Consider the following 23,043-nt stretch of genomic DNA (forward strand, 5'->3'; position numbering starts at 1 on the left):
CATTGTTTTTCTTCCTAGCTTTGTATTCCCTCTCTTGTGTTTTAAGTGTATCAACAGTGATCTGTAAAACCTGAGGCTCCCACCCTTGACCCCAGTAAAAGCAGAACCCCAGGCCCATGCACTGTCTCTCTCCCTCTCTCTACCTATGACCTTGCTGTGTGGTCCCAGGTGTGTTGTGTAATTTATAGGTCTTATACGTAACAAACCTTTAGTTTTTCGAAGTTTCATGATGGTTATTGCTGAAAGCATCTTACAGTCTTAATAAGAATCACAAAGTCTGGTCCGGTCACAACAGTGGTTTTTGGTAGGCTGAGACCACACAACATGCAGTAATACCTAGATCAATGTTTGATAAATCACTGAGTACCATAGCCCATCCAAGCTGACCCATATAACAAACTATAACGGGAGGTCCGACTGAGGGATTGAATAGCTTACTTAGCGAAGAGGACCATGTACTTATTTTCTGGGCTGAATCTGGTATGAAGGAAACCATGCAGATTCATTTCAGCTCTATGTCACCGACATTACTTTTTTGGGAGGGAGAGAGGGCTACTCAGTATTTCCTCTTTGTTCTGGAAGAAGGAAGTATTGCAATTCCCAATACAGATCCAAGGAAGACTAGACAGTTCCTTTTATTATTTCTAGTAGTGATGTCTTGGATGCATGAATTAAGAACTAGGATGTCACCTGGTCCTCGATCTTTGACAAAGTGATACAAAGACAAAAGAATAATTCAGAATTTACCCAGAGTTGTGGTGTTGAGTGGTGGCTAAAAAGCAACTGTGGCTGAAAAGGCTAAAAATGATATCATAACAAAGCCATTGCTACAGTGTGGGCTTGGTTGCTATTCCAGCAGTCTTTACAACCCTGGGTCCTACACAGCTTGTCAGCCCCATCTCCCAGTGTATCAATAGGTTCTTTGAGTTACCCACGTTCTCAATAAGTTTCTTTGTTTTTAAGTGATTTCCATCTCTTTCAATGAAGAACAATGTCAGATAAATCGTCTTTCTCTTCATAGTCTTTACTTCCTGAGGAAAAGCACACAATGAAGACAATGATATTTTAGTACCTATCTTTCCTTTAACTACTGCCTTGCTAATTAAGCAGAGCTATCCTAGGATCTCTAAACAGAACCTTGGAGTAGACCGGGAAGGAGAACGTGGCTTTTGGCCTCTTCATGTAGTACAAATGACTGCTGGGATGGGGGTTCTAATAATTTATTGCACTTGCCTTGTGCATTTACTATCTGCCCTGGAGCAATCTGGTGTTCCATACGGGATGTTTAAGATTTTTTTTTTTTTAACACTTTTTTTTTTAACGTTTATTTTTGAGACACAGAGAGACAGAGCATGAACGGGGGAGGGTCAGAGAGAGAGGGAGACACAGAATCTGAAACAGGCTCCAGGCTCTGAGCTGTCAGCACAGAGCCCGACGCGGGGCTCGAACTCACGGACCGCGAGATCATGACCTGAGCCGAAGTCGGACGCTTAACTGACTGAGCCACCCAGGCGCCCCGATGTTTAAGATTTTTTAGCAAACTATTTCCGTTATCATTTCAATATAAAAATATAACATGAAAGAAATTCAACTTTCAACAAGATCATATCAGGTTTAATAGCCATTTAGTATTACATCCAGGAGTGAAATAAGAAAGTAAGACATTTCACTGTATGAATCTGTAACAAATTTCAACGTAAAGGCAGTAAAGCTGAGTAAATCCAGATTTCAATGAAGAAGCTCACTACTGAGAGGAGGAGAAAAATAATCAAACGTCACATTGTATAATAAAGTTTGTTGTGAAAAAAAGAAAATATGTGAAAGAAATATAGTTGAGGATAGGCTCTTTTTTACTTTTCTGGACCATGATGTAAGCATGATTTTTATATATAGTCCTTATAGGACTAGAGGTGTTTCTATGGAATGAAATTCAGAAAAAAAAAAAAAGGTATTGTAAGGAGATAAAAGTATTAAGGTAATAATAATAACTATAGATAATGTCTGTTGTTTAGTCCGTGTCTGGCCTTTCCTTTATGCTTTACCAACCTTAGCTTATTTAATCCTCTCCACATTACAGGAGAAACAATGAAATCATGCCCAGTATGCAGATAACAAAAGTGAGACTTAATGAAGTAAAATCAGTTGCCCAAGGTCTTGGAATCAATCAACATTGACATTGCAAACCAAGGAATCTGACTTCAAACTTTGTGTTTGAATAACATATGGTCATCCTAAGATGACCATGAAGAAAATGGCACCTTAAGATGTGAATGGGGTAAATGATGAATTAGGAAGACTTGGGTTCACCAACCATGAGATCGTGACCTGAGCCGAAACCAAGAGTCAGACGATTAACCGACTGAGCCACCCAGGTGCCCCTGGAGTAAGAAATTTTACTTATTCCGTCCATGTCTCAAAAAATGACTCTCCCTCCAATTCTATCTTTTAACATTAATCCTCCTCCCTAAATTATGTGATCTCCATTCACTAGCACACAAAGGGTACCCTTAACACTGTCATGTCTTCTTCAAACCCTTTATCTTTAATCAGGATCTTTTACCCCTACTTACATTCAGAAGAATGTATGTTCTAACATCTTATTGATATAAGAGATATAAACAAAGCTTCTCCCACCAGAACTACTTACTGACTGCAATTTAGAAATGTGTTTCATGTTCCCGGCTTCCAAGTCTCTAACAATTTAACTAAGAACATCAACATAGCTTTTGCAATGTGCTTCTAAAAGCCATGACATTCAGGAGAATCACTAATTACGTTTGGCCACAAATCAAATTTAATAGCATCTGGACAGTTCAGATCAAAAACCGAAACGACCTTCAAATAAGGGCAACATTTAAATCTGATATGCGTGTTATACAAGGTCATACTTAGTACAGGGTACTGTCTGTCCAGAAGCAATTATGTTGAGCAATCACATATTCTGTATTCCAACTAATGGCTCTTTAAAAGCCCTCTGATTTTTTATATATGTTTATCAGGCCAAACTTTATATATACTTACACCCCTTATAGAGCACATGTAAACGTGCCAACTAGTTTGCATATTGTTACATTATAGACAGTGGAAAATGAAAAATTCAAGTTGTAAATCATATAGGATAATAACTCCAGTTATCATTATTATTAATCTACAAGGATCATTCCACTTTATTTTTGTTAGTGCATAAACTAATTACCTAAAGAATTCTTCTATTTTATCCCGGGGGTTTAGAACACACTAAGCTTTATATATGAGCATACTAAGCTTTATGCATCACTAGCAAGATTAAATGCATGCCGAAGGGATTTGCAAGAGATCCTTTGAATTGACACCTTCCAGTCCAATAGCATTTGGACATTCACTCTGGTACTCATGTCCTCCTCACAAAAATATTTAAGGTAAATTCTGTGTAAGTCACCAGACCCTGACCCATGAATTCTCCTCTTTCACTTTTTTTTTCTCTTACTTCCCTTGTTTGCTTTTCTGATTTAAAATCTAAACTGCAGTGTAGGTAAAAGGGTAACCGTTTTTTCTGTGGGAAGCTGTTCTTACAGTAATGTATTTCCTTTCAGTTTACAGAAGGATAAAAAGAATTTCTCAAGACAGAAGTCATAGGGGTCCAAGTATGAGTGTGAGTGAATTCACACATGTCTGGTCATGTCAGACAAACTGGTGAAGCAGGCTATTCCGGCCACTTAAAAGTTGGCTCAGAAACCTTCTAGAAGAGAATCCGATCCGTGCTCACTGTTGATGTTCCAAGAGGCTCCTTCCAAAGGGTGAACTGATGGATCAAGCCTGAAAGAAAGTTCCTCATGAGTAATTGAGGAACTTTCTGGGAGAGAATACATCGCGAAGAAAGAAAGAGCCAGGTCATTTGGCCTTGACTGAGCAAGGCCGCCAGGGTTGCCAGCCAGGAGACCCTGTAGTCAGTAAAGCATCCAGTTGTGTGACTCAGTTGCGTACCATTGTTCATTCATGAGAAGATCTATAGAATATTAAGAGATTTGTGATAGAGTGTAAAAAGAAAACAGAAAAGAACCCCCCCACACGTTTATTTTCCATCGAACACTGTACCTCTGAGTTCCAGTGTCCCATGGCAATGCCAGGTGGATTGGCCTTATAAGAAACAGTAGCTCTCAGTAGATGCCAACTATAGAAGTAGAGTTCCTGCCCGGAAAATGAGTGACACTTTCCACTCTCCTCCACTGCTCAAAAACAAAATTTGTAAGAAAGCAAAGGCATGTCTGGCCAGACTGGTGATGTCAGGAAGATATTCAGCAAGGGAAGAGATGGAAAGGAAGACCATAGAAGACATACAGGGATTAAGGAGTGCACCTATTGTGACGAATCACTAACTTACCACCTGAAACCGATATTATGCTGGATGTTAACTAACTGGAATTTAAATAAAAACTAAAATAAAAGAAGGTTTGAAGGCAGTAAAAATACTCGGTATGATATTATGATGGATTCAGGTCATTGTATATTTGTCCAAACCCGTAGAATGTACTATACGAAGAATGAACATTACAATATGAGCTGGGTGATTATAATATGTCAATGTAGGTTTATCAGTTATAACCAAAGTACCACTCTGGTAGGGCATATTGATATTGGGGGATGCTGTGCAGGTGTGGGACCAGAGGCTATGCGGGAAATCTGACTACCTTCATCCTGAGGATGCAGTGAAACTAATAAAAGGCCTTACAAAAGAAAAAGAAAAAGAAAAAGAAAATGTTTAGCTAGTAGCCATTTCACACAGAAGAATGCACTTGTTTGTAAATATGAGAACGACACAACCCTTAGTAGTTCCAGGAACACTTAAAGGACTTTCGAGAGGACTGATATATATTAAGAGAACAGACAAGGCAAGTTATTTTTATTAACTGTTCGTATTACTCCCTATGTGTTCTCAAGCTTGTACAATGTGGTGAACGAGACATTTTTGCATCATACTATATCATAGCCACAGACCTTACTGCTTCACAAGTGGAATCTTTATCCGAGTTGCAAAAGAAGATGTTAAAATAGTAAAATTAAAACATCAGACAAAACCAAAGTATTTATATTTTGAGTAATCATTTTATTAGACAATAGCAAAACGCAAATTTTCTTCAAGATCTTCTAGAAAGATAACATTAAGGCAATCGTGCCTAGAAAAGTAAACCAACATGAGGACATCAAACAAGGGGCAGTTTTATATATTGAATATACATTTAAGATGAGGGGTTCTGGAGGGAAAAAGACACCAAATATTTGTAGAAACAGTTTGACCGTTGACACATAGCTATCACTTGGTCCTGGAGGATATAGGACAGATGCTTTGGAAATCAAAGCACAAATCAAATAAATTTGGAGGCTTTCCCTTTGCTTCCAATTTCAACAATGTTTTCAGCAGAAGCTAGAGAACCCATATCCGCCGTAGCACAGTGGGCGGCAGGAGCCATGTCTGAGGCCTCCCCAGCCCCAGCCGCAGCCCAGTCTGCGGAAGCTGCCACATCCCCAGCCAGAGCCGCAGCCCAGGCCACCGAAGCCTCCACAGCCGCAGCCCAGGCCTCCGTAGTAGTTGCCGTAGTATCTCATGGCGTCAAGGGTGTTGAGCCGGGTTTGCTATTCAAGGCAAGATCCTGAGTGTGAATGTCGACATCTTTACAAGGAGGCTTATATACTCTGGCCAGTGAACATGACGCGACATGTGCCCCTCCTTTGGTGACATTCCATGAATTACATTTGCCTGAGACAAAGCATTAATCTATGGTCCCCTGACCACACTCGTAAGAATGTCGGAACCTGCTTGGCTAGTAGTTAGGTTGTTCTGGAGTTTGCTGCTATAATTTTCTTAGAATGAATTGCTGTTTCTTCAAAGTATCGACATACCACACCCTGCGTAGAATACTTGATTGCCAGTCTCTTAACCTCAGTTACATTAAATATTGTTGAATTTTTAATTAAATATCTCCTCATCACAGAGTTGTAGTAATTAGTTTTATAAAAATAGCAAAAAATAGTAAAATCAAGACTCCTACACTGATCAATTTCTTCAAAAGTCACACATGTTTTGCATTATGAGGGGCAAATGATGCATCTTTCTTCAGAATATGAAAGAACACATGAAGTCAAGAAAGATTGGGTTCACGGCCGCGTGTACGAGAAAACAATCACGAAAGGTCAAGTGATTTCTAGGGTTTTAAAACTTTGGCCAGGTACAGATAATAGACTTATTTTTGGTTCTATATGCAAGTATACTTGTTTGGGTTTAAAAACACAGCAGAACCGACATCAATACTGGAAAGACTCTCACAGTGATCAAAAATCCATCTTGAGGGGATGCCTTCCCACAGGACTTTTTTTTTTTTTAATGTCCTGGGCCCTTTCCCCAGAATACATTCTAGTCTCACTGCTACCACAAATGCAGGTTGTATTTGCCTCCCTACATCATTCCCTGCCCCTCCACTTTCTCTGCCCTTCATCATTTATCCATATATCTTACATCTTTTTCAAATCTCACTTCAGACATCACTCAACTTCCTTCCTCCATGATTCATTACTGCATTCAGGTATAAGTGAGAAATGGGAAAAATGGTTTGAGTTCTAATTTCTATATTCAAATGAACACAGCATCTTTCTATCTAAATTGCCATAGCCATTATAATACATTTGTCTCTGTCTTCTCTTTGCCTAGTCTGTGTCCATTTTTTGTCTTTAGGCAATTGCTAACTTGTCTTTCCTAAGATATCGACTCGAGCTTTCTAGATATTTATAATGTTGTTAAAACCCCTAAAATCATCTTAAATTTTAAAGGACTTGTATCACCTGGAATATTTAAGAAATTTTCTACATGTATGGCACAATTTTAAAGAAAGACCAAAATTAAGGAAGCATTCTTTGGAGACAGTTGGCCTGATATTCAGAATCCCTCACCTCAGCCCAAAGAGTTAGTTACTAATACCTAAAGCCCTATGTAAATATGTCCATCCTTGACCCTTGGGACTCAAGAAACTTGTTTTATATGGCAATAACCATTTTGCTGAGCCTTTACTGAGATTTATAAGTGATATTTGGATGACACATTTTTGGATGGGATTGTTCATTGACCTGACCTAGTATCTAAACGAAACCTAGCACTTAGGTGGCACTTAATATTTTTTATAAGAGTTATATGACTTTCACTGACATTAAAGCAAAGACCACGCATATCATAACCTGAGCAACTGATTTGCTATTCTAGGAAATATATTAAGGCTGACCCGAGTTGCAACAGGCTTTCTGGTTTCAGAGTGGCATTAAACCCAATATTAGCCTTTAATCTCCGAAACATTCTGACCCAACTGCATTCCATTTGTATTCCTCATTTCAGAAATAAGTCAATTTATAGAATGAATATTTTCATTTTTAATGAATCCTTTAGAAGTATGAATAAATTGCATAACATTAAGGATTCCACAGTCTCCCTGTGTAACTCTGTCAAAGAATGTGATGATTATTAAAGAATTAAAAAATTTTTTAATGCCTAAGACTATCTGTACTTTATAGATGGAAATAATATGGGGCACAAATGCAAACCTTCAGTAATAATAAATACTAAATGTGTTTTCAACATAACTGTGGTATGCATCACTTGTAAATGTCCATTCACTGTAAAAAAAATTGAAAATATGGAATAAATCTGTTTTTCTTCTGTGCATAAGTGAAAATTTTACATTGGAAATTCCTTTAGGGCTTACGATTTTTATGTCCATTTGGCAGATCAAAGGCAAACGTGGATCATTATTAATTTTTTAAAAATTTTAACTCATGACCCAAGTTGCTATTCATGTTGATGGATGGAAGACTGAAAAATGTTCTCACATTTCCCCTGGAAGTGAAGAAATCTTTCATTGCAAATTTCAGACATTTTTTTTTCTCACCTCAGATACAGATGCATACAATCTAAGCAGAACAAAATTATGATAATATTGATTATACTAAGAATGTCAACTGCAGTAATAATTGTATTGATTACTGCTTGTCAGTCCCATAGCACCTGTCCCTGGAGATATTAACCAAATAAAAAGGTAATAGAAATTCCGTTCTGCTGAGTCCAACTACACAGTGATCCTTCGATAGAGTAACTTGGATCTATTCCCCTGGTCAGCCCACTGTGATGCTACATACAGCCCCTAGACAGTATTGACTGAAAGAAGAGGTCATCATGGGTTTTTATGTTTGTTTGCTTTGTTACCTAGAGTTGAATTTTAACATTGCTCATTGTTTAATTATATTCAAAACCAGATAACTTGCAAGTTGACAGGTGCAATTCTCTATATCAGAACAATAAAAATGTTGAAGGAACATGTGTTAATCTAAGTAAAGGGGTCAGTCTCCCTAAAATCAGTTGTGATAATTTAGCTTTTCTTATAACCATCACCAGAATTTTCAAAATGGTTTACTTGACAACATTTGAGGAGAAAATACATAAAGAGAGAAACATCATGGTCCAATCAAACAACTGGGACTAAGGACAGCAGTGTTCTGACTCTAGCCTTAAGATCCCTTATTCTGAGGTTCCCTGCCTACAAGACTATGGGACAGCAATACAGAGTTTAATACCCCTTTCAGATCTTTAATTCTGTGATTTTGTTTTGTCCTTTTTCAAACTACATTGGCCCAGCTTATACCAAGTATCAATAAGTTCATACCATTACCTGAAGTTGCCACTCAGTTTTAGGAAAACAGTTTAGAAATTCTGATATTTTACCTATTTTATTCCTAATTCTTACACAGTAGTTCCCTCTTATTCACAGGGGATATGTTCCAAGATTCTCCATGGATGCCTGAAACTGCAGATAGTACCAACCCCTACAAGTGCTATGTTTTTTTCCTACACATGCATCCCTGTGCTAAAGTTTAATTTATAAATTAGGCACAGGAAAGATTAACGGTAACGACTAAAAATTAAATAGAACAACTATAACAATATACTGTAGTAAAAGTTATGTGAATGCAGTCTCTCTCTCAACATACCTTAGTGTACTCATCCTTCTTGAGATAATACAATGCCTACATGTTGAGATGTCGTGAGGTGAGTGACGTAGGCACTGTGATGCAGCGTTAGGCTGCTTTTGACCTTCTTACAATACACATGAAGGAAGATCATTTACTTCCTGACTGTGGTTGACCACGAGTAACTGAAATCACAGAATACAAAACTACATATAAGGGGGGTATTACTGTCCTATCAATAAAATGGCCATTTTCAAAGGGATGATGTTTTGCTAACAATCACTTTGGGACACTTGGGGACACCTGGGTAGCTCAGTTGGTTAAGCGTCCGACTTTGGCTCAGGTCATGATCTCACGGTTTGTGGGTTCGAGCCCTGCATCAGCCTCTGTGCTGACAGCTCAAAGCCTGGTGCCTGCTTCAGATTCTGTGTCTCCCTCTCTCTCTGCCTCTCCTCAGCTCATGCTCGCTCGCTCTCTCTCTCTCTCTCTCTCTCAAAAGTAAATAAACCTTAAAAAAATTTTAACTCATCTTTGCATAATTTTCTTTTAAATTATCGAATGGTGTGTCTGGTCAGTTGAAGCCACACAATGTTTTGCTTCATGGTGATGTTTCTGTTTGTATATTGTGCTTACTGGACTACAAATACTTCAGCATAATGATGATGATGATGATAAACACTGTTCCCATAAGAAGACAAGCGAGATGAGGGAGTTGAATGACCCAAGTTCATGTTTTATTAATCCAGTTTATCAATATCTTTTATGTCTGCATTATTTTACATGCATAACAAAATAGCTGAAAACAGGCTCTGAATAAAGGAAGATAATATATATCACAAAGATCTACAGAAAAACAGAACTTATTTTCTCTGAAAATTTAGCAATATGGATTATGAGATTTGTGGAAAGAAAGTTTGCTCTGACTTCGGCTCAGGTCATGATCTCACGGTTTGTGAGTTTGAGCCCCGTGTTGGGCTCTATGCTGACAGCTCAGAGCCTGGAGCCTGCTTCCGATTCTGTGTCTCCCTCTCTTTCCCTGCCCCTCCCCTGCTCATGCTCTGTCTCTGTCTGTCTCTCAAAAATAAATAAACATTAAAAAAAGAAGAAAAAAGTTACACAAACAGATAAATACGAAATATGTAAAATGACTGTGTTCTTTAAATGCAGGTAAATTTAAAACTCTTTTTCATTTTTTGCTGCCAAATTCAATTCTGAAAGTCACATAACTAAAAGAAAGGGGAGGAATAACATACTATTGTTTTGAATTACTACGTTTCAAACTAGAGTTCTTTTTATGTTACTGTGTACACACGCATATGTAACTGTGTGTATTGCATTTCTAATTGTAAACAGTAAAACTTACATATAAGTATGCACACATCATGGAGTTAAGCAATGCCCCCCAAAACCATATTTTCTATTTCAAATTAGGTTATTTACTGGTATTCAGCATACATCATCTGTTAGTGCTCAGTTTCAGGAGGCCAGAGGATATGATGCAGACATCTCTAAATAATACATTGTCTGAAATTCTTAGATTTCTCTTACTAGAGAAGCCCAGGGTAATCCCAGTGCATTGACTGAAGAATGTGGCAAATACGCTCATGGGAACAGATTTGAGGTTACTACAGCAGTGGTTTAGTAGAAGCTAGAGAATCCATATCCTCCACAGCACGATGGGCAGCCGCAGACATATCCGTGACCTCCACACCCACAGCCCAGCCTGTGGAAGTTACCACGTCCCCAGCCACAGCCCAGGCCACCATAGTAGCTGTCATAGAAGCTCATGGTGAGAGGGGTGTGAGTTGGTTTGCCATTCAAAGCAAAATCCTGAGTGTGAATGTCGACCTTCTACAGCTATGTTTATAACCCCCGAGCAGAAAGTGTGATAAAACATGTGGCCATTCTTTTGTATCTTTCCAAATTATTCATTCACTTGAGGCAACTCATTAATCTGTTTGCTGCCACAAAGAGAGGTGCACACTCATTAAAATTTCTGAGCTTACTTAGCTGCCTCGTTAGAACACCCTTGAACTCATTACATTCTTTCTTGTTTAATGAGAAACAAAATCTGTCTTCAAAGTCACAAAACAAAAATTCCCTAAATAGAATTCATTACTAAACATATTGCATCATTCATATTTGATGGTGTTTTCTCATTAGCTATTTTCTCATTTCCCGTTTTCGTATCATTCTTTGGATACTTGTATCTTACTGCCATCTAGATTAAAAGACAATGATCACGCTTAAAATTCTTAAATCCATCAAATTCTCCAAATGCCAAATTTATTTCTCAAGTTGAATCCACACACACACATGCACAAACACACACGCACACACACATCAGCTTGCAAAACATCCTTTTTGTTCATCAACGTAGTAAAATTTATTTCAGAAACTGAAGGACCATCTAAGAGACCCAACTCACTTTTATAACCAATCTGTATGCAGTTCAAAAATATTCTCTTTACACATTGCTCATTTTTCCAGACTAGGTTATACCCAAAGTGTTAGCTAAAAATGCAGATGATCTTGGCTCTATGCTTTACAATGATCATTTTTGTTCTTTACTTTTCTTTGTAATCCATGTATCAAACCTCTCCTTGAAGCCTCTCCTTAAATCTCATTCTGCATTCATCCCCAATTCATACTTGCCCCATCTAGGTCTTTGGTTCTTCTCCATTTTTTCCACTCAGTATTTCATCCCTCTACCCATAATTCATCACAATATTTTTGCCCTTAAATTTTCTCTACCAATTCTGGGTGTCCCGCCTCCTATTTTCCCTTAGACAATCAGGAAGCATTTTCTTTTTGTATGCTATTACTTATTTATTAAAGTTTAAAATTTTTTAAGAATATATACTCTTAATATCATGTAATATTTTTAATAGAATCTCTTAAAATCCTGATTCCTTGAAAATCTCCAAGAATGAACAGGCAGTCATGAAATGACGGAGGCAAGAGACAAGGATACGAAGGCAAATGTCTAGTCCTCACAGGTTGCTCAGATCACTCACTCTGTAAAGATAGTAAACCAAACCCCAAGTTTAAGTCCCACCTGAACGTGACCATATCTTGACTTGGGTCTTTAGCAATATATGTACCTTACATGGCATTAAACATGTTACTGAATATTTTGTTTCCTTCCGTTATCATTGTATTGGTTGTGTTCTGTTTTGAAATTTATAAGCAACATTTGATTTATTGACATATAATTGACATATAATATTATACTAGTTTCAGTAGACAACATAATGATTTGATATTTGTATATATTGAGAAATGAACACCACAGTGAGTCTAGATAACTTTCATCACCATACATAGTTGCGATTTTTTTTCTTGAGAATTCTTAAGGTCTACTGTCTTAGAAAATTTTCAAATATGCAATATACAGCTTATATTACATCTTTACAACTTATTTATTTAATAACTGCTTTTTATCTTTTGATCCCTTCACACATTTTTTCTAGCCCACCCCCAACCCCTGCCTCTGGCAACCACCAATCTGTTTTCTGTATCTATAAGCTCAGTTTTTAGTTTTTGTATTTTTAGACTCTATGTATATGTGAGATAATACAGTATAGATCTTTCTCTGACTTATTTCACTTAGCATAATGCCCTCAAGATCCATCCATGTTATTGTAAGTGACGAGATGTCCTTCTTTTTATGGCTGGCTAATATTCCACCTAGTGTGTGTGTGTGTGTGTGTGTGTGTGTGTGTTATTCTTTCTTTATCCATTCATCCATCAATGTACACAGGTTGCCTCTATATCTTGACTGTTGTAAATAATGCCGTATTGAACATGGGGTGCATATAACTTCTTGACTTAGTATTTTTGTAAAATTTTTGTTACATTTTATTTTGTTTTTGTTTTTTTAAGTTCATTTATTTTGGGAGAGAGAGAGAGCAGGAGAGGGGCAGAGAGAGAGGGAGAGAGAGAATCTCAACAGGTTCTGCACAGACAGCATGGACATGGGGCTTGAACTCATGAACCATGAGATCGTGACTTCAGCTGAAATCAAGAGTCAGATGCTTAACTGATTGAGCCACCCAGTCCCCCTGTAACATTTTTGATAATATATTTTCCCAACTGGATTTGTTCATTGTTCTTATACACAAAAATTATTTGTTGAATTAATAAAAGAATGAATTCTGCCTTAACAATTCTCTAAAATGGATTATGGATTAAAATGGCTTTCAAGTTTTAAAGGAATATTTAACCCAGTGTTTGCCTTGGCTATTAAATCCTTTTTCCTTCTTATGAAAATTATTCCATTTCTACTTTTTGTTGTGGAAAAGTTCCAGAAATCTGGAAAATGTTTTAATTCTCAAGGAGTCATTTTGAAGCCAAACAATCACGAATAAACCTAGCAAGTTTAAGAATCTCATGAATGGTCAAGTAAATCTGGTAGATTTTTTGACTGTGTGATACTAATTTATGTTCTTATTTCCAAGGCAAATAACTACGCGCACAAGAGATAAAACCAATATATTTCACAATTTTTTTTATAAACTCAATGATGAAATGCACCCTTATTTATGTACTTTCAAAGAAGAGTGGTATATAATTAAGAACATAAAGTTGTGGAATAATACTGTGAAATGTATGAATATATTTTATTTTTTTTCTCCTGAGTTAAAAAATAGAAAAAATGGTAATATCTTCTGGATACTAGTTATCCTTGAAAACTGAGAAATTTACATTTTTGTGAGAGTTGTTGTTTGTTTTTCTCTGATGCTCAGTGGACTCAAAGACTTAGACAATTCTTTGTCATTCTCTTCTCAGGAACTTTCTACGAGAAGACAATGACTTAGTGTAAAAGTCAGATCCTGTGTTTATGTGTGACATGATGAAGATGCGTTCTTCCATTGGTCAAGTTATAGCTTTTATTTGGAAGGTAAGGGCACTTCTGTTATAAATTCAAAATGTATTTCCTTCACTCAAAAATATTAATGAAACCATGAAATAAGATATAATAATATATGATAATGTATTTTGCTAGGAGTGTCATACACAGTGTTTCTCAATCTAATAATACAGATGACTGTCTTCACTGTTAGCCCTAGAGGGCATGTTTAAAGACTGTTACCTGATCAAGTGTGAAATAACAGAGTCATATAGCTGTATCTCATTTGCTTTGTACAGGGAGAGTCTACAACACCCAGACTGGAGCAACTAAAAAGCTAGGTTATAACTGATGGCTGAGCAAACTTATCTTTAGGTAGACTGAATAAGTCTGTGCCTTTTGAAGGAAGACTTCCATCTTTTGAGAGAGAGAGAGAGAGAGAGAGGAGAGAGAGAGAGAGAGACAGATGTATATAGATATAGGTGAAATCTAGATAAAACTAACACTGAAATTAAGAGTGTTAATTCTCTAAATCAAAACCACAATATGTTGTAGAAATGGTGATTCTACCTAAGAAAGGTAATCCTTCTGCATATGCCATAAATGCAGCTGTGCTCATGGAAGCTCAGAGGACCCTGTGACACCTGAACTCAGAAGACCTTGACCTTGGTCCTGATTTGGTCACTAGAGCCTACATAATTCTACAGAAACCAGTTACTTTTCTGAGGGGTGTGTGTGTGTGTGTGTGTGTGTGTGTTTACTTGAAAGATAAGTTGCATGACCCTGCTGTCATTTAATGTCTTGATTTTGGCAACTTTATGACACTACTATTTGACTGAATCAAACATATTTGACCAATTTTGACACATTTAAACAAAATAGCTTAATTTTATATTGTTCCCCGAACACATCATTTGATTTTAGGAAAAAACATTGGTATTTCCTTATAGCTTTTTCTTAATTCATCAGTAAAATGTCTCTCTTCCTGCCCATTTTCATCAGGGACAATTCAGATTCATAAGAAGGCTCTGTGGATTCAGCTGTGTTGAGCATCAGCTTAAGCTGAAAAATAAATTCGTTCAAAATTATGTCTGGTTGTTTGTTTCCCTTATTGGATTGAAAAAAATTTTTTTTAATTTTTTTAATGTTTTATTTATTTTTGAGACAGAGAGAGACAAAGCATGAGCAGGGGAGGGACAGAAAGAGAGGGAGACACAGAATCTGAAGCAGGATCCAGGCTCTGAGCTGTCAGCACAGAGCCCGAGGCGGGGCCCGAACTCAGCAACCGTGAGATCAAGACCTGAGCCGAAGTCGGTCGCTTAACCGACTGAGCCACCCAGGCGCCCCTGGATTGAAAAAATTCTTATGTCTGGTCATGAAGATGCAATGAGAATATAGGAAAGCTAACTAAAAATTTTAGTTAACATATTTTGAGTTAAATGACCTCACAGGAAAAACCTTGCCCCAATTCATTACTGAGTTATAGATATCGGCTGCTTGATGCAAATGTCAAATGATATAATGTGCAAAATAATACGACACACGGGGTGAAATAGTTCAAAATACAAAAATTCTTGGAAAGGTGATTTACTTTCATAATGAGCCTAGTGATATGGTTTGATCTATTATCATTTGATTATGCTTAAAATAAAACAACCAAATAAATTTCTAAATAAATGGATTATTATGCATTGTACTAAATTGAAAAATGTGAGTTGAATAACCTAAAACACATATATTTGATAAATAGATATGATGCTGTTATCGACTTAAATCTAAATATTATCTAAGTAAAAGCAAGAGATTGAAAAATATTAAATTGCTAACCTTTTGAAACATATTTTTTTTCATTTTGGTCTAGAATTGTTAGTTTTTAAATTTAGCTGCATCCATATTTGTGAGCATGAACGGGGGAGGGGCAGAGAGAGAGGGAGACACAGCATCGGAAACAGGCTCCAGGCTCTGAGCCATCAGCCCAGAGCCCGACGCGGGGCTCGAACTCACGGACCGTGAGATCGTGACCTGGCTGAAGTCGGACGCTTAACCGACTGCGCCACCCAGGCGCCCCTGAATCTTAGAGATTCTCAATGTGTACAGCAGGTAAAATCCAGTCGTCAGGCTCTATCGTTTCACACTTAATCGGGTAACAGTCCACAGTCTACTGACATGTCTTATAGGGCTAAAAATTAAAACAGTACATCACTTCCACATAACTGAGTTCCATGAACAAAACAAAAACCATATTTTGTTTTCAAATTTAACATTTTATTGGCAGGTGAACAGATAATCCAATGCGTTATAAGAGCAAAACAGAAGAAGATCCTAGAGTTATGTTGAAGATGTAGGCATTAATTGAAAAATTCAAAATTCTGAGAAGCCAAATACTTTCGTGCAAATAATCCCACCGTGATATTGGAATTTCATATACTGAACATCAATTTGGGGAAGTCCCTTATAATTTCAGATGTTGGTTTACTGGCACAGTCGTTTAGTAGAAGCCAGAGAACCCATATCCTCCATAACACAGTGGGAGGCAGCAGCCATATCTGTGGCTTCTCCAGCTCCAGCCACAGCCCAGTCCAGGGAAACTTCCACATCCCCAGCCACAACCATAGCCCGGGCCCCCAAAGCCTCCGTAGCCGTAGCCCAGGCCTCCATAGTAGTTGCTGTGATGGCTCATGGTGTCGCGGGTGATGAGTTGTTTCTCTGTTCAATAGAAGATCTTGAGTGTGAATTTCAGCATGCGTAGAGGGATACTTACATGCCCTGAGCAGACCAGGTGATAAAAACACATGCTACCTAGTTTTGTGTCATTCTGTGTGTTACCTGTCTGACACAATCCTGACATGAAGAGGCCCTCGAACTCATCAAAGTGTTTGAGCTTGCATTGCTTATGTAGTCATAGTGTCCCTTAAACATACTGCATCCTGGGGCACCTGGGTGGCGCAGTCGGTTAAGCGTCCGACTTCAGCCAGGTCACGATCTCGCGGTCCGTGAGTTCGAGCCCCGCGTCGGGCTCTGGGCTGATGGCTCAGAGCCTGGAGCCTGTTTCCGATTCTGTGTCTCCCTCTCTCTCTGCCCCTCGCCCGTTCATGCTCTGTCTCTCTCTGTCCCAAAAATAAATAAACGTTGAAAAAAAAAAAACATACTGCATCCTTTTTATGAGAAAGGATCGCTGCACTTTCAAAGTCTGAACATCCCAGGCTAAATAAAATTCCTCATAACCAGACATATTGCATAACACAGTTGCTAGTGTTGTGTTTTAAAATTAAGGATTGCATCATCTCTGGCTTTCCTTGAATTGTCATTCTTCACTTATAATTAAATGAAAGAAATTGGTTAAATTCAATTCAGCACAATTTATTATACCCTTTTAAAGGCACCTAATACCTGATGGTAAAGTCTTTTTTCAAAGCCAAAGAAAAGAAACATTTGAAAGCCTGGGAGTATTCGTTCACCTGCTGTGAACATCAGTAGAGAAGTTCAGGAAAAAAAAAAGTTGAAAGAGAGTCGTCTTCATTCTATTATTTTATAACATGGAACATCATAAAAAATATTCTCTTTTTTGATTTTGCATACTAGCTTAGAAAATCAGTATTTGGGTTAACAACATGAAGTAATATTATTCAAATGTTAAAGGCAAACCAGAGTAATCAAAATGTATTTCATAAGCAGCATTAAAAAAATACATTCAAAATTCCTTTTTTTCACATCCCGAGCCCCTTTCTTGCATATCATCTACCCAAAAATATAGATTACATCTGCCTCTCTGCCTCATAGACACCTTTTCCTCCCTTTCCACTAATCTATTATTTACCCTCTTATTTAATCAATTTTCCAGTATCACTTGCCTCAGTTCCTCTCAATTCCTGCTAAGGTCTGAGCAGTGAAATAAGGAAACATATACAATTTATCTTTGGCTTCCCTCCATTTTTATCCAATTTTTACCGAAATTCTTCTATATATATCTTCACTCTTACTATAATAGTTTTGTCCTTGTATTCTCTTTGCTTATTGTGTGTTTATTTTTTTTCTATTTCAGAAAACAGCTAACTTGTATCTGCTAAGGTATGAAATGCTTATTAAGATCTTAGATGCTGAGAAAAAAAATGCCTAATTCTCCATGAAATTCAGTAAGAGGCTGTTAACATTTAAAAGGTCTTCAGGGGCTCCTGGGTGGCTCAGTCGGTTGAGCAACCGACTTTGGCTCAGGTCTTGATCTCATGGTTCCTGAGTTGGGGCCCCACGTCGGGCTCTATGCTGACAGCTCAGAGCCTGGAGCCTGCTTCAGATTCTGTGTCTCCCTCTCTCTCTGCCCCTCCCCCCCCACACACTCAGTCTCTCTCTGCCTCTCAAAAATAAAGAAAACTAATAAAAAATTTAAAAAAAAAGAAGGTCTTCAGACTCTCCAAAAATATAGGTATAAAAAGACAGAGTGGGGAAAGCATGAAGTGAAGCAAAAAGTCCTTCAGCTTACTTGGAGAACTTAATCACCTATGTGCAAGGCTGATTCAAATCCTGGTTGAGTCCTGCCAGATACGCTCTTCAACTGAGCATCTAAATTCTTTTTCACCTTTCATGGAATCAAATACACTGTTCAGCTTTTGTTGAGCTTATAAGCAATTATCAGATGATGCATTTTCCCAGCTGGACTTGTTGACTGCTGTGCAAATACTAGCAGGAAGTAGAAAATCAGTGAGGAAGAGTCAAATGGATGAATGCACTCTAGGGTTCTTATAGGTAAGGATCATGCCTTCCGCAGACATGGGTATCTCTATGAATGTATCTGAGGATTTAAAGGAAGAACCGGCTCAAATAGTTTTCTTAGTTTAGAGAAGCTCATAAGCCATCATTTCACTTGCTTTTTGTTGTTGTTTAAAGCATATTGTAAAATACCCAAATCCTAACTGTACAAATTAGTGATATTTTGCTTTAATTCACAGACTACCTAGATCGATTACACCCAAGCTGCCCAGATTTTCTCTTGACCCACCAGTTAGTATTCCTGCCTAGAAGTTTGCCTGTTTTGGATGTCATATGAATGAAATCATAAAGTATACCAGCACTTTTCTCCCCTGAAATACTTTGTACATCACTGTCTCTGTGAGATAGATGCATCTTGGTTGTTGCAGGTAACGTTAGTTTTGTTGTTTTCATTGCTGCAAAGTAGCCCCTTGTATAACTAGAGCACAATTTATTTACTATTTTGCTCCGGTAAATCTATATTTGAGTAGTTTCTCTTCCTTCCTCCCTTCCTCCCTCCCTCCCTTCTTCCCTTCCTCCTTTCCTTCCTTCCTTACTTCCTTCCTTCCTTCCTTCTTTCTTTCTTTCCTTCCCTCTTTTCTTTCTTTCTTTCTTTCTTTCTTTCTTTCTTTCTTTCATATGAATCAAGTCTCCATGTACCTTCTAATAGAGACCTTTTTTGTAGACCTAAGCATTCCTTTACTTTGGGTATACACAGGAAACACATTGCCAATTTATACTATATATATTTAGCTTCAGTAGATTCTGCCCAAGATTTTCCAATACAGTTGCTAAATTTACTGTACCACCAGCAATCTATGAGAGTCCCAGATTTTCCACATCCTTACCCACATTGACCGTTTCAGAGTCTTAATCTGATCATCCTTAGGGTCCATAGTGTTATCTGAATATTACTTTAATTTGGTTTTGCTTGATCAATAATGGCACTGGGAATTTAACATATCTTTACAAGCCACTTAGATATCCTTTCTTTTGAAATGCCTGTTCAAGTATTTTGTCCATTTTTAACTGGGCTTATTTAATATTAATCAATTAATCAATATTTTATAATTGATTAGCGGGAACTCTTTACATTTTGGGGTAGTGGCATTTTATCAAACTTATACATTAAAATTATTTTCACCTGGTTTGTCACTTGCATTTTTCTACTTTACATTCTGTTTATACAAGAACACAATGTTGTAATATAACGATGTCTAATTTAGTCATCTTTTTCTTTTATGTCTAATGCTTTGGGTTCCAATTAAATTTTTTACTACATCACACATTGTTATTTAATTCTTTCTGTCTGCCTTCTTCAGAACTTGTTCCGTTTTCATTGATCATTCTAAATACGAAAAACAGTCAATAACTTGAATATCTCATTCTTATTAAGTCAAGCTGAAGCTATAAAATTACAAATAAATCAGACAGGTTTCAGTGTGTCTGACTTTGCCCATTCGACCCTTCCAGATGTGCATCAGTTGTGTGATGTGTTGTTCCCAACATAAGCAGTAGCTTTTCCCTGGAAAAAAGATGTGCTGGAGAATTTCCCTAACTCCAGCAGAGACCCATAAAGGCAGTCATTTCAAATTCTAATAATATAATATTATACTAGGAATGTCAAATACCTGCTCCAAGCCATGGTATGGATTTTTCTTCTTTAGAACTACAGAAGGCCTTTGTTCAAATTCTGGAGAATTACTATTAACCATTAAGAAAATAGAATAGTTCTTGAACCCTGTCACGCTAAGTAGTATATTCATCCAGTGGAGTCACCAAGCTATTACTTTCTCTGATCTGGCCAATGTAAAGCTAATATAATATGACTGGGTTGACTAAAAGGTTAGGTCTTACCATCTGAATCTGACTGAACAAATGTACTTTTGTGTTTAGCAAACAAGTCTGAGTCTTTCAAAATCCATCCTTAATATTGGAAATAGCATTTGAACTTGACACTGCTTGCTAGTTAATTTTTTTCAGATCCAGATAAACCAGAAATTAATAGGTTCAAGATTCTAAATCAAAACTAACACCACTGAGCAAAATTAGGTGGCTATTGTGGAAAGCGGATTAATCCTCATAAACTCTGTGTTTATATTGCTATGATTATTGCAGGGACCGATAACCAGGAGTTTAGGACTGTTTCTCTGAAAGGACACAAGAAGAGAAGCACACTGTGAAAGGGAAAATCAGAATTGAGTTAAATAAATAAATAAGATAAGCCATAGCTTCCATTTTAACTGAGGATAATTTATTGCAAAGGAAACAGGGAAATTCCACAGTTACAAAAGTGAAAATAGGGGGCACCTGGAGACATGAAGCAGGCAAAGAGAAGATGATAATTATTCCTAGACTCTAAGATGCTAAATCCGTTGATCTTGGCTTGGTCCCAGCTGATACTGTTTGGTTCAAATTTTGGTTGATTTGAGTTATGAACCTGTAGCCTCAGATGTTCGAATTCCAGGGCAGGGTCTCAGCAGAAGCTAGAGAACCCATGTCCGCCGTAGCACAGTGGGCGGCAGGAGCCATGTCTGAGGCCTCCCCAGCCCCAGCCGCAGCCCAGTGTGCGGAAGCTGCCACATCCCCAGCCAGAGCCGCAGCCCAGGCCACCGAAGCCTCCACAGCCGCAGCCCAGGCCTCCGTAGTAGTTGCCGTAGTATCTCATGGCGTCAAGGGTGTTGAGCCGGGTTTGCTATTCAAGGCAAGATCCTGAGTGTGAATGTCAGCATGGATGGAGGGAGGCTTATATACCTTGGTCAGAGCATGTGATAAATCACGTGTGTACCCTCCTTTTGTGTCATTTTTCTAATTACCTCCCTGACAACAATGTATTCATTCATTGTCCCCTGACACAGGGAGAGGCCCTAACACTCATTAAAATGTTTGAGATCGCTTTGGTGCCTCGTCAGGGTGGCCTCTAAATGTTATTGCATCACTTTATCAAATTATGTTCCATACTTCAGACATATGTAATTTTATTTGTCAATTATACCTCCAGAAAGCTGGCACAAAAAGTTATGGGATCACTTCATATGAAGGAATGAAGTATCTTCAACGGCAGGATATATCAGGCCCCAAATAGAATTCTTCATAGGTAGCATGCCAATCATATTTCATAGCGTTGTGTTTTTCATTGAAATATTTCTTCATGTCTGGTTTTCTTTAGATTGCTATGCTTCATCTCCAAATTACATCAAAGAAATGGGTCAAATCCAAAGCTCTACAATCTATCATGTTCTTTCAAAGCATCTTATTCCTCAGTCTAAAAAAGTGAGGTATTTATCTCTTTCAGTGCTGAGGAATGTAAACATTTGAGAGCCAAGAACAATCAGTCTGACTGTCGTAATACCGGTAAGGAATTCTAGAAAAATAAAATAAATAAAGGATCTACTTTTTTTTCTGTAAGTTTTAGAACGTTGGCCATCACTGCTGACCTACTTTATACTTTTCACATTTGAAAACTAAAAACCGTTTTTGCTTGCTACAGTTGATGAATCAATATCGATATATAATCATTAACTAAAATCCATAGTTTAAATTTCATTCTGTGTGTTGTACAGTTTCATGGGCTTTGGCAAGCGTGGGATAAAATTGTTCAGAAACCGAAGGCAAAACACAGTAATCAAAAATGTATAATTGTTCAGAAACCGAAGGCAAAACACGGTAATCAAAAATTTATTTCAGAGTAGCTTTAAAAGCTGATTAAAAGTTATCCTCCCAAATCCTAACCCTCTTCTCTTAGACATGTCTCCAAATTGCCTCCCAAAATACAGATTATATCTCCTCTCTATTTTTACATTCACTGTTTCCTCCCGTTGACTCGCCCATATATCTAACATACAATCTCCTTTGTTTAATTAATGCACTATTTTTAGTGCAGTTTTAAGTTTACAGAAATATTGAGCATAAAGTACAGAGTTTCTACAGTCTCCACACATATGCACACATTTCCCCCTATTATGAAACATCTTGAATTAGTATGGTGTGTTAATTACAATTAGTGAACCAATATTGGTATGTTATTATTAACTGAAATTTAAAGTCTAGGTTAGGGATCACTCCTTGTGTTACACTATGCATGTCATGTCACCACTGGTCCCATGCGGTAATTTCACTGCCTTAGCAATCCTCTGTGCCCCACCTATTTCTCCCTCCCTCCCCCAAACTCTTGCTGCCACTAATCTTACTGTCTTCATAGCTTTTCCTTTGCCAGAATGTCATTGTTGGAGTCATATAGTATGCAGCTTTTTCACATGGACTTCCTTCACTTGGCAATAAGCTTTTATGATTCCTCCATACCCTTGTGGCTTGAAAGCTCATTTCTTTTTATCACTGGATAATATTCCACATTGTCTGGAGGTACCACAATTTGTTTATCTCTTCCTCTACTGAGGGAGTGTTGATTGCTTTCAAGTTTGGGCAATTAAGAATAAAACTTCTATAAACATTTTTGTTCAGGTCGT

General features: G+C 37.6%; 3 protein-coding genes across 3 annotated transcripts; all 3 read right to left on the reverse strand.

The window, feature by feature from the left end:
• Nucleotides 1-5,391: 5,391 nt before the first annotated feature.
• On the reverse strand, nt 5,392-5,583 carry LOC124527296 (keratin-associated protein 19-4-like). Its single transcript, XM_047100472.1, has one exon. It carries the CDS (start codon nt 5,581-5,583, stop codon nt 5,392-5,394), a length of 192 nt encoding a protein of 63 aa, XP_046956428.1.
• A 10,739-nt stretch (nt 5,584-16,322) lies between these two features.
• Nucleotides 16,323-16,514, reverse strand: LOC124526264 (keratin-associated protein 19-8-like). Its single transcript, XM_047099134.1, has one exon. It carries the CDS (start codon nt 16,512-16,514, stop codon nt 16,323-16,325), a length of 192 nt encoding a protein of 63 aa, XP_046955090.1.
• A 4,539-nt stretch (nt 16,515-21,053) lies between these two features.
• Nucleotides 21,054-21,245, reverse strand: LOC124527297 (keratin-associated protein 19-4-like). The gene has a single exon (XM_047100473.1). It carries the CDS (start codon nt 21,243-21,245, stop codon nt 21,054-21,056), a length of 192 nt encoding a protein of 63 aa, XP_046956429.1.
• Between the last annotated feature and the right edge of the window lie 1,798 nt (nt 21,246-23,043).

The sequence above is a fragment of the Lynx rufus genome, unplaced genomic scaffold (genome assembly GCF_022079265.1).
Source record: "Lynx rufus isolate CCGP_SWC_20201006 ecotype Redwood Valley unplaced genomic scaffold, mLynRuf1.p SCAF_5, whole genome shotgun sequence".
Lineage (NCBI taxonomy): Eukaryota > Metazoa > Chordata > Mammalia > Carnivora > Felidae > Lynx > Lynx rufus.

Bases quoted from the DNA above. Each gene is read 5' to 3' on its own strand.
- LOC124527296 (XM_047100472.1), bottom strand. From the start codon at position 5,583: ATGAGATACTACGGCAACTACTACGGAGGCCTGGGCTGCGGCTGTGGA.
- LOC124526264 (XM_047099134.1), bottom strand. From the start codon at position 16,514: ATGAGCCATCACAGCAACTACTATGGAGGCCTGGGCTACGGCTACGGA.
- LOC124527297 (XM_047100473.1), bottom strand. From the start codon at position 21,245: ATGAGATACTACGGCAACTACTACGGAGGCCTGGGCTGCGGCTGTGGA.